This window comes from Haliotis asinina, chromosome 8 (genome assembly GCF_037392515.1).
Source record: "Haliotis asinina isolate JCU_RB_2024 chromosome 8, JCU_Hal_asi_v2, whole genome shotgun sequence".
NCBI classification, from domain to species: Eukaryota; Metazoa; Mollusca; class Gastropoda; order Lepetellida; family Haliotidae; genus Haliotis; species Haliotis asinina.
In genome coordinates this window covers 20430099-20443340 of record NC_090287.1, presented here as the reverse complement: position 1 = coordinate 20443340, position 13242 = coordinate 20430099, and the positions used below count along the sequence as shown (strand labels likewise).

The window sequence follows — 13242 nt, the reverse complement described above, 5'->3', positions numbered from 1 at the left end:
TGTGCATTATGTATGCCAGAACCCAAAAGCCATTGGTCTGAATCCCAGATTCTTGGTTTCTCTGTACCGCACAGTGATATTGGTTTCACCATAGTGAAAACTGTATACATGTCAGGTGTGGGCATTAATCCCATGTTAAGCTTACGTACTACAATAATGTTTAAATGAAAGCAGCATTAATATTCAATCACTCACTCACTCTTTTCGATGGACGTATCCCTATTATGTATTGAGAACAGACCAGGTCTTTTTCTTCTTTTGGTGACATTCCTATTGTAATTAATATCAGGATTTAATTGAATGAAATGTCCAGTTAAAATATTCCTTTAGTTGACACTCTGGTCACTTTTTGGTTATAACGGATTTCAAGAGATTGGATAGAGAACTAATATAATCGCCTTCTCTGACTAGCTATTTTCATTAAATCCTCATGCCTCCTGGCATATTGATCATGAAACAATAAAATAAATGTGCACAGCCAATGGCAGTTATGAAAATATCATATTTGAGTTTATTTTTTTTATCTATTAAAGCATACAAGTGAAGACATATTTGCCTGGTTTTACTGCAAAAAACATCTGAGAAGTTGTGCAATCATTATCATTAAATGTCAATATTATGTGTTTAGCCTGGGGAGTTGTAATTAGAAAGATTTATTTCATAACTCCAAAGTAGTTAAAAGTCAAATAGAATCCTATGAATTATGACTGGATTATACTAATCAGAAGCACAGGGAGTTAAATATACGTGTGATTCCACAAAGTCTGGCTTGTTTTGACAGTTGACTGTTGCCTGTCATTGTGGCCATGATTGAAGAAACCATCATGTCAGTTACAATCTAGGTTCTTTTGATTACAGAGCTATTCGTGTTAACGGTTGGACAGAATACTGACATGTGCTTTAAAATGTTGTACCAAATGTGTTATATTGTTGGACATTTATGAGAACAAAGTAGAGTTGAAAAGGTGTAGTGGTAAGCCTTTTGCATTCTGTCCTACAGGCCAAGGGGTGGAGGGTTAGTGGTTAATGCGTTCACCTCGTCACACCAAATATGTTTGATTCCTCACATGGGTACAAAATGTAAAGCATCATGATTTTGCTGGACTGATGCTAAATGTGGGGTAAAATTACTCACTCACTTAATAAGATGATCTATGATGATTTTGATGACAGATCTCCAGAGACCTATGGCTATTGCAGGTGATATCTAAATGAATCTGGTGGCTAGACTCTGTGGCTTTGTCAACTGCATATCATTGTGTTCCAATATTGTGGATCTTCCTGATGTCAGTTTCCGGATTTTCTAGCTCGTACTGAACTATTTACCACTCTTCTAACTAGAATATTGCTGAGCATGTTATGAAACATGCAAATGTGTTTTTCTAAAGATAGTTTGACCAGCCTTGATATCTTCAGTCAGAGTGAATCTACTGAGCTAGTTTGAACAGCAATATTAATATTACGTAGTGAAATAGTTTGTGGGAATGAATGGTTTTTTTTGTGCCTTATAAGAATGTTTTAGCTATGTTGTTGTTGTTTAGTTTTACACCAGCATTCCAGCAATCATGGCGGGGGACACTAGGAATGGCTTCACACATTGTAGACATGTTGGGACTCAAACACGTGTCTTCGGTGTAACAAGCGAATACTTTACCTGCTAGGCTACCCCACCACCCATCTATATCTCAAATGAGTACATGATCCCCAAACCAAACATTCATATTTACCTGTTAGGCTATGGAGGTGTAATAAATACAATACATACAGGTATTAATGAATGTTATATGATCAATTACTGCATTTTTTCAAAGTAATGTGGTCTTCTGACTTAAGAGCTTGTTGATAGGAAGTTACAGTGGGTGCTTATAAAACCCAGTTTCAATGTAATACTTAAGGAATGCAGAATGAGGTTCTGGCTTATATCAGTTAATTCCACAGTACCGCTGCCTATTGAATAAGAGTCCAAATTAACCAATTATCCCAGGGAAAGGTCTTTAGCACCCTGTCATCACAATGCCACCAGAGGGCCACAGATCAATATTGATAGGCTACAGTCATCAATGATTTCCTGCAATTATAGCACTTATCTTTATCATTTTTGTCATCCCTTGTCTATGTTGCATGTGCTTTATTCACTTTCTTGGAATGAATAACATGACGCCCTTTTGGCGTAATTTTGGTGTCAGTTGTGTTAAGACAGTTTTGTGTAAAAACTTTGATTATGTTTCTACGTCTTGATTGACAGGGTAATTAGAAATCACTGTTGGTGGAAAATATGAGATTTATTGGCAAATGGCTCATGACAGTGTTTTGGTGTTGGATTCACTGGGTTGAAGTCAGAATAGAATTTCATGCAATTCTATCCAAATATGGAATCAAGTCTTAAGAAGAATTCCATGTAAATTCCAACTTTGTCACGTTGAATTTGTCGAGCGTAATTTGCGTTAACTTGTCCCCATATTAAATGATTGACGTCTTAATGAGATAGGACTCTTAATAGCATCATCAGGTTCTGGAAGATCCATATCCTGAATGGACCATCCGTATTGCGGACCTTCCATTGGCAGAAGTGATGGCATTTTCCCTGCCAGTCATCGCTGGTCAAAGTGTAGCATTAACCACATCAGAGAGGTCTCAGCCTTTGTGAATTTTAATCAGTGCAGATTAAGAGCTTTTGTTTGACACGCTGTCCAGCCGACCATCTGATATTAATAAAAATGGCAAGATCAATAGGTAAGCTGACAAAGTCGAAGCGCATTGTCTGATTGAAAGCTGTCCGATTTGGCGGCAACAGTGTCGGGACAACTCTCTCATCTCTATTAGCTAGCAATTGTGTTAGGAAATGTGAAGTGGATAGCAATTACACTGCATAGCCCTCCAAAGCACAAATTTTGTTTTACGGAAGTTGCTTCAACTCTGGTAAGTAAAGCAAGTTTTTTTGTAGTTTGGGCATTGGTCTTTTTGTGGGAGGTAACAAAAACAGAGGTTGTGGTTCACAGAAGATTCTGTATTGAGGTGATTAGTGTATTGATGTCCCTCGCCACATGTTGGCCATCCTCCTGCAATAACACAACTGGTGTTTAATACTGTTGGCATTTGAGATAAAAACCAAGGAGGCTGTTACTGGCTTTGTTTTAGGAAAACAGTAGCAAATAAAGGAAGGCGATATTCTTCAGGTTTCTTTGAAGAATCTTCATTAGGCATAAAGTGTTGAGCTATTGTAAATTTCAAAATTTGTTAATGTTGAATAATTTTGAATGTGTGACATTACTTTTGATAACGCTTTGGCATCATTCAGAAAACCAGGTCCATTCCTCCTGGATTCAGTGCAAAGGGCTGATTTCTTATGTTCGCTGCCATGATATTGCTGGAATATTGCTTAAGGTGAATATCAATCCATTCTCACTCACTAAGTCTCTCAGATGATACAAAAAAACAGGTTTTAATGCACAAAAATGATGATGATGATGATGATGATGATGATGATGATGATGACAAAGTACACTTTCTTCCTGTAACTTGTAATGACGCCAACTATCTTCGATTTTAAACCAAAATGATACCTCAATCCATGCATTTTGTAACTCATAATTCAGTGAAAATGTGAACTGTTCAAAATTTTAATGACTTCCTCATCCTGTAGATTTATTAATTTGTGATCACAACATGCCTCCCCAGTTTCCTCAACACATGCAGAGATCTGTTTCTGCAGATTTCATGGGAACAGGTGTTGATACAATGTTCACAGAGCGGTTAGAGTTGAGTGTGTGTTTGTTAACATGGCTTCTTGTATCACGCGAATGGAAAACTACTAAGGGTCAGTGTTAAGCATTGATTACAGCTGTTTAAAATTATTTTTGAGGAATACAAATGTTTTGGTTGCCTTTTGTTATATTTATGAGTAAAATATGTAAATATGTCAATTTCTAAATTGGAGATTTGTGGTAATTTTATCGATGAAACACTGATATTGAAAGATTGGCTTTTGTGGTAATATTTGTTATGAAGGTATTTAGAAATATGATTTATAATAGTTTTCCAGCATGACGTAAAAAATAATCTTCAAATGGTACTTTGTTTGAAGTTAAATAATTTCAAATCAAGAACTACCACTAACAAGAAAGCAGCTGTGTTTGCTGTGAGAAAAAAATATTCAATTTGGTAAGGATTATGCGAGATGTTCACTGACAAAGTGAATGATTAATTTCGTCAATAAATTACTCAAGTCTTGATCACTCACTAGGTCAATTTACCACTAAGGGTAGATAACTCATAAGAGAAAAAGGAACTATAGAACAGCTGGGGAATGAGCCACATGTTAGTGAACCAGTGATTTGGAGTTGAGATTTTATGTCACCCGCTATTAACAAGTGTAATCCACGCCTTGAGAGCAAGAGGCGAGGGGTTATATTTCCTGCAGTAAAACTCCGCAAGACTCGATACCCCTCAGGCAATTCTCACATCTTTCCTATTATCAGATGGCAAAGTTTGCATAAATTCTTGGCAATATTTTTTGTACCTCGGCCAGTGTGATGATTGATAAATAGAACCAATGTCTGATTACCCTACAATCAGTGAGCTCCATAGTTTGAGCCAACTTGACAGCTGTAAATAGCGTATAGCGATGGAAATTTACGTCTTGAAATGCGCAACGGCTCTGATCAAACTGATGAAAGGGACATGAAACAAATTTGCTCCCCTGAATCAAAATTTTTATCAGAATCTTACATTTATCTTAAAAATCCCTCAGTGGTGGGGTTCTGTTTCCTGTGACAGGTGGCAAGGGGTATATTAGTCCATGCAGAAGGGGGGAATACGGAATTGAGTGAATACAGAATCGAGGGACTGGGATATTGATCAAGGGGAACTGATGGAGAGACGTGAGTAATATGCGTTCCACATGCAGCATGCTTGTCATGATTCTTAAAGGGGCAGCGCATGTTGTGCAGCTTGACCAGCAACAGGGTACTGAGCCAGGAAACGGTGACTTATGCAATTATATGTTTTCCTTTAATGTGAGGAGTAGTTGAAATGTTTCTTTTGATGTTGATAACATATTTCCTTAATAATATTTGTGTGATATTTCCTGACATCCGTGCATGATATATGTCAGCTAAATCTCATACGTGGGATCTTGGTTTCAAAAGTTGAGTACACTCAAAGCAGTATCGGAAGATTTTGTTTAATGTATACCAAATGTGGTGTTACTTCTTGTTATGAGTATTGATTTATGTAACGCTTTGACAGTTATGTCCGGACTTTCATATGCATGTACACTTTTTCATGATGAATATTGTACCTGTATTTACAAACCCAATTTGATCATCATCACTGTCTCCGTCCTAAACCACCATGGCATGAGAATCTTATCAGAATAATTCCAAATTTATATCCCAAACATCGTCTGTTTACATTCAGCAGAACAGGGCAAACATTGTATTGTGTAATCATCCAAATGTTTTATGTGGAAACATTCACGGACAATATGTCGGAAAGCAGAATGAATGATCCACAAGAGGTAACGTGCCAGTCACGCCCCCAAATAATCCTGTCATGGAGTGTGTCATTTTAGCCTGCCTTGGCTAAATAATTACATAACTGCGCCGAAGGTACCTAGCTAGCTTATTATATTGATTAAGTTTGTGGGGTTTTGCGTTCTTTCCTGTGTGATGGCAACCATGTACTGTGATATCGTATGTTCTGTCTGGAACTGTCTGTCACAATGTTATTGATCTATGAACATTAGTTTTTTGATAAGTATTTCTGAGCTTAGCAGTGTGATGTCTTTTTCCCTTAATACCCAATTTTGATTCTTTGAGTCTGTCAAGCAGTTCTGAGTTAGTCTTTAGATCTGAGGATTTAGAAGAGCTGAGCCTGTCATATATAATCTTGAAATAATAATGAAAACGTTCCTTTCGTGAAGATCATGACATTTTCCTTTTCACTTCGGTAATAGATAGGATCATAACTGAAATATGTGTTTGTGTTTGTCTTAGAATTGTAACATAATATTGAAATAATCACTTCCTCTTGAATTTCACATAAATTTAATTCTCAGTGTTGTTTACTGCTATATATTTACTATGTGACGATCCGTGATCAGTTCAATGTTGGAAATATTCAAGGGATGTAAACCATCTTTAATTCATGTCCAGTGGTGTCAGACAGGTCAGTGGTATGCAAATGATGTATTCTGAGCTGTAGTGACCATATGGACTGACCACATTGTGTCACAACCCTGTCGAACAAACCCCACTACAGAGGGAAGTATGGGACCCCAGGTCTGACAACACAATGAAATCAATTGCAGGTCAAATGTGTGCCTCTCTCATAGGTGCATGGCTAGAAAGGGACAATTGTCACCATGGGACATAGGGCTTACTCTTTCCGCTTAATCTGTCTAACAACGTTTTCTCCAGAGGAGAAACCTGTTGTTAACTTCTAATCAATTCCTTTAATTAAACCTGTGGAAGGTTTTTTTTGCTTTTGAAGGCAACCTGAAAAAAAGGTGTATGTTTAATTTTTGACTTTGTGTCATTGATGGCACTGAGTGAAATGTGCAGAAAAAGACATATGAACAAAAAGCGTTTTAGGCTGTTTTTAAGATATGGACAAAATTATGTCATCACCAATTTCATTTAGGACACAGATCATCCGATTGACAGTTTTTACAGTATCACCCATGTCATTTAGGACCTGGATTATCTGAGTGAAAGTAATTATATGAGTGACATATAAATCTAAATGCTGATAAAAGATATCACCAATTTCAGTTATGACCTGGAATATTTGATTGACAGTATATTGTTTGAAATGTACCAGTGTTTCAAGCCAGGGAGATAGACACAGAGGTTCCTGGGAGTCTGAGTTTATTTACCTCATGGCGGTTTATCCTGCAGCAAATGTTGATGGGTAAGGATGTACAGCTCCGGAGGGGGAAGGTGACATCTGGGTGCATTGATGTCTAGACACAAGCCGGCGTTTGATAACTTTGTGTTTATTTTCATGGGATGTATACATAGTTACAGTCCCCACTGTAATCTTTATCAATTTTTGAAATGACAACTATAAATTTTATTCATGGAGAATATTGAAATATGGATGTCCTGGTGTTAGTATGACTGCGAGAATCATATTATAGCTCGGTGAATCAGACAACTTGTAGACTTGCAAAAGTCTCTAATGCAACAATACTTAGTTGACACAAGAATTTCTAGAGACATGTAATAAAAAATCCAAGATGACTGGTATGCCTATTCTGCTCAGTTAGCTAGGTTTGCCTCTTTAAAGGGTAGAATTGCCATGGATCAACAGGCTTAGCCTTCTGTAAAGACTAGGAGCAAGGCTAGGAGACTTGTAACACAGACACTTGTCACAATCACTGTGTTTATATACATGGAATTTTCATTGGCTCTGTCTCATATGGGATATGCTTCCTTTATTTCAAGGTTCAATTTGCCCATGGATATCAAAGACACTTTTATTGTGGCCTATAACTGGATGATATAGATGAGGTTGTTGGTCCACCTCTGCCGCTGTAATACAACATGTCAGTGCTAGCAACAACAGAGTCTAGGCATCAGACCAGGAGATACAGACTACACATATCTTACATAGATTATTCATGTGTTCTTTAAGTCTATGTTTTTGATAGAATTTATAAATATACAATTTGCGAAGTGAATATTTTTGTAGTTTGTAAAATTGTCCTGTTCCAGATCTGTGGAAATATTGCATAGAGACATGAATATGTAGTATACAGATGTCTTGAAGTGTTTTGGGAGAAATTCCATGATGGGCTCTAGATGCTCAGCAATGGCTCAGGCTGGTTCCATGGTTTGTCTTTTTGGAGTAAGACTGTAATAGGTATCAAATCTGGTACTGCAGTCACTGACCTGTGACGATCTGGGGTGGAAAAGGTCTTCAGCAACCCATGCTAGCCACAAAAGGCAGCTATGCTTGTCATAAGATGCAACTAACGGGATTGGGTGGTCAGGCTTGGTTGACACATGTCATCAGTTCCCAAGTGCGCAGATTGATGCTCATGCTGATGATCACTGGATTGTCTGGTCCAGACGTGATTAGTTATCAGCTGGAAGGTTGCTGAATATGGCATAAAACTAAACTCACTCACTCCCTCACTTGTGGAACAAGTTACAGTGCTGAGAATGAATGACTAGTATAACATTTTGCGGATCCAAGCTGTCTTGTAACTGATGTACCATATGGATCATGGATCTTGGATCATGGTGTAGTGCACAAAGTGTCTGTCTGGAGGGTTGAAGTTGGTGATTGTCCCTTGGTAGTGTCATACCAACAGATGTTATAATATGGTACATGCTGATGCCCTGCCTAACAGGGCATTAAAGGGATGAACGAGGACTGATTGTCTCAGAGCTGGTATGGTGTGTCTGAGTGAGGTCCAGATGTTTACTTGGTATAAGAAGCGGCTGGTTCTGGTAAACCAACATAAACTGGGACTGGTACATGCAGCCAGACATAGATATCAATGATGTAAAATATTACTGTACATGACATGGAACCATGTTTCATCTCATGTCATGGATGTCGACTGTGACCGAAACTTCTGTTTTTGGGGGGGGTATTTCTGATGAAATCACGGGCAGACAACTCTGGATTGTCTCCAGTACCCACAATGCCTTGGCCATATTAGAACTACATTTATTTTTAAAGTATAGATGTTATTGTAGTCCTAATGTCTGAGATCACTCTAAACTTATGAACAAACTGTACTTAGGTATCTGAGTCAAATTGATTAACAACTGAACATTGGTTTATTTACACCATTTTCTATGACATTATGCAGGTCAGCAAGACCCAGTTCCTACATTTATTGCAAGCAAACTTTACAACAATGTGTTAACACCAATGATACAGCTAATTAAGTTTTACCTGAGTGCCAAATCAATTCTGCTAGAAACTCTCATAAAATCAAACATCAGTATGAAAAGTGAACCTTCATTGGAACTGTACATGGTAGAGTGAATGTATTGCTATTTGAAGATTCCCAGATTCAGTGTTGTTTGTGTTTCCAGGTTTACTCGTCAAGGCAAGAATGTCTATTCTAACTGTTCTGGCCCAGGACTACCCATCGCTGCCCAAGCACAAGCTTACCTGGAACAAAATGTACGAGCTTGGATCCAACCTAAAAAATGTAACCAGGTAAGGTGATCATTTTATGATGTTTTGTCATATAATCTCTAAACCCAACAATCTTGAATCCATCAGCTGGCCACAGTGGGTTGTCCAGTCATCACCCCTACCAGCCTAGCTATAAACACCAGACCTAATGTCTTGTTTTTACTGACTGACTGCGTGAGTGTGGTTTTGCGCTGCTTTTAGCAATATTCCAGTGATGTGGCAAGGGACATTAGAATGGGCTTCACACATTGCACCCATGTGGGGATTTGAACCCAGGTCCTCTGCATGATGAGCCAATGCTTTAACCACTAGGCTACCCACTTTTGTCCAGTTTTCATCCCTAGAGATTGTTTTCTGGGTTGCATATTCTGTTTATTCTGGAAAACAACGTTTCAGGGCTTGTTCTAACTCCATCATCAGGTAGAACTGAACAGTAACTGTTAACTCTGTCCGTGATGTCACAAAGCAAATCACTGCTATTACTGTACTTTCTATACATTTTTAAATAAGTCTCTGTACATTTCTAAATCAATCAGCAATTTTGTATAATAAGTATAATCCAACAGTACAGCTTTAAGTTAGTTCAACAATATTTTATATATTCATAATAACATGTATTCTATTAGCCGTGTTAGCTGTATCCATTGACTTCCTGGTATATTCTGTCATAGCATTGTGACATTATAAGCATCTCTATGTTCATCAAATAGCATCTTATGAAATGCCAGTCATCCAGTTTTCAACCCTGCCACCTGAACTATAAACATCACACCTACCATCTTGTTATTACTCTGAGTAAACAGAGAAGATCACTGCATGTTGTCCGGTGTTTTGTTTCATGAAATACACGGGCATACCTCAAACATTTATGTTTCATATGAATCACATGAATCAGTACATACCTTTCATTACCTGGACCTCCCTGCTCCACAGAATGAGGTGGCCTAGATTAGAACATGGTTGGTGGAATTAGGTTTGTAGTGCAATACGCAGACAAGTCCATATTATAAATAGGTAGGGAACTCATTATGTGGAAGTCCAGTGGTGGTCACTTTACAACTCACCTTTGACAAAATTATCAACAAAGTGGTATTGTGGACACATAGGGTGAAAGTGATGAAGCTCAGTATGATACTGATGACTATGAACACTGTGGGTCTGGTGAGTGAGTGAGTGAGTGTTGTTTTATGCAACTTTTAGCCATTCTATCAATATCTCAGCAGGGCACAGCTTCACACAGTACCAATGTGGCAGATCACACCCAAGTCTTCATTGTGATGAGCGAACACTTTAACCACTAGGCTACCCCACTGCAAACACTTTAACCACTAGGCTACCCCACTGCAAACACTTTAACCACTGGGCTCCCCCACTGCAAACACTTTAACCACTAGGCTACCCCACTGCAAACACTTTAACCACTAGGCTACCCCACTGCAAACACTTTAACCACTAGGCTACCCCACTGCAAACACTTTAACCACTAGACTACCCCACTTCAAACACTTTAACCATTGGGCTACCCCACTTCAAACACTTTAACCACTAGGCTATCCCACTTCAAACACTTTAACCACTAGGCTACCCCACTGCAAACACTTTAACCACTGGGCTACCCCACTTCAAACACTTTAACCACAAGGCTCCCCTACTGCAAACACTTTAACCACTAGGCTACCCCACTGCAAACACTTTAACCACTAGGCTACCCCACTGCAAACACTTTAACCACTAGACTACCCCACTGCAAACACTTTAACCACTGGGCTACCCCACTGCAAACACTTTAACCACCAGGCTACCCCACTGCAAACACTTTAACCACTAGGCTCCCTACTGCAAACACTTTAACCACTAGGCTACCCCACTGCAAACACTTTAACCACCAGGCTACCCCACTGCAAACACTTTAACCACTAGGCTACCCCACTGCAAACACTTTAACCACTAGGCTACCCCACTGCAAACACTTTAACCACTAGGCTACCCCACTTCAAACACTTTAACCATTGGGCTACCCCACTTCAAACACTTTAACCACTAGGCTATCCCACTTCAAACACTTTAACCACTAGGCTACCCCACTTCAAACACTTTAACCACTGGGCTACCCCACTTCAAACACTTTAACCACTTGGCTACCCCACTGCAAACACTTTAACCACTGGGCTCCCCCACTGCAAACACTTTAACCACTAGGCTACCCCACTGCAAACACTTTAACCACTAGGCTACCCCACTGCAAACACTTTAACCACTGGGCTACCCCACTGCAAACACTTTAACCACCAGGCTACCCCACTGCAAACACTTTAACCACTAGGCTCCCCACTGCAAACACTTTAACCACTGGGCTACCCCACTTCAAACACTTTAACCACAAGGCTCCCCTACTGCAAACACTTTAACCACCAGGCTACCCCACTGCAAACACTTTAACCACTAGGCTCCCCACTGCAAACACTTTAACCACTAGGCTACCCCACTGCAAACACTTTAACCACTAGGCTACCCCACTGCAAACACTTTAACCACTAGGCTACCCCACTGCAAACACTTTAACCACTAGGCTACCCCACTGCAAACACTTTAACCACTAGGCTACCCCACTTCAAACACTTTAACCATTGGGCTACCCCACTTCAAACACTTTAACCACTAGGCTATCCCACTTCAAACACTTTAACCACTAGGCTACCCCACTTCAAACACTTTAACCACTGGGCTACCCCACTTCAAACACTTTAACCACAAGGCTCCCCTACTGCAAACACTTTAACCACCAGGCTACCCCACTGCAAACACTTTAACCACTAGGCTACCCCACTGCAAACACTTTAACCACTGGGCTACCCCACTCCAAACACTTTAACCACTAGGCTACCCCACTGCAAACACTTTAACCACTAGGCTACCCCATCATGACCACTTTAGCCATGAGATCAACCCACCACAAGTGCTTTAAACACTAGGCTACCCCACTGCCTCCATCTGTCTGGTTCACAAGGCACTAAGGTGTCATTGTAAGTAACTAAAGTAACCTTAGTGCAATGATAAGAAACATTAGTTAAGATTAAATGTAGCTCAGGTCGGTTGCTTTGTGAAATTAGCTCCAGGACCCCTGTCCACGATCTTAGTACTATGGGGTTCATAACTCCCATACTTTAACATGGGATCAGCATAGCGTTGTGGATGAGGGCCCTGTCACATTAACCTGTTTAAAGATGATAGTAAAGGCAGTGTAAAAATTATGGTAAAATGGCAGTAAAGGTATTGTAAAGGTGATAGTAAAGGCAGAGTAAAGGTGATGGTTAAGATGATAGGTAAGAGTCAAGTTGATAATAAAGATGATAGTAAAGGTGATAGTAAAGACAGAGTAAAGATGACAGTAAAGATGATAGTAAAGTCAGAGTAAAGATGATAGTAAAGACAGAGTAATGATGATAGTGAAGATGATAGTAACAACAGTAAAGGTGACAGTAAAGATGATAGTAAAGACAGAGTAAAGGTGATAGTAAATATGCTAGAAAACACAGAGTAATGGTGATTGTAAAGACAAAGTAAATGTGATAGTAAGGATGATAGTAAAGACAGAGTAAAGGCCAGAGGATATGACTGCTCCCCATTCTTTCAGACATCCCTCAAGTTAACTCTATAATTTGTCGTTTTTTTTATAAATTCTTCATATGTCTCTGTATTGCTTACTTATCACTCTATCCACACTGTAGCTTCTTTTCTTTAAGTGATGAAAAATTCATTCTCGTTTATCAAATATGTCATGGAGACATTCAAAACCATTAACAGATGATCAAGATGACTGTTTCATTGTTTTTAAGCAGAAGTGTCATGGATTCTCCTAGTGTGACAGTGATTTGTCATTTTCTTGTCATATGTCAAATTATTTTGTTCTACACACATTCAAGGGATCTTGCATTGCTTTGATATCTAGGCTTCTGGCTTTGTGTTCCTCCGCACTGACAAGAGTTCTTGTCTAATCCTCTAACACAGTTGTCAAATGTCAATTTTTTCGTATATTTCGACTGAAATATTTCGCCAGGAAGCACATCTGTTGCCCAAAAA

The 13242-nt window shown here is 39.1% G+C and overlaps 1 protein-coding gene across 1 annotated transcript in view; it reads left to right on the top strand.

Moving 5' to 3' along the window:
* LOC137295071 (kinesin-like protein KIF26B) overlaps nt 1–13242 on the top strand; it is a 192596-nt gene that overhangs the window by 61670 nt on the left and 117684 nt on the right. The window contains exon 5 of the mRNA XM_067826342.1: nt 9057–9183. Coding sequence (XP_067682443.1) covers nt 9057–9183 — 127 coding nt within the window. The remainder of the gene's footprint in view (nt 1–9056; nt 9184–13242) is intronic.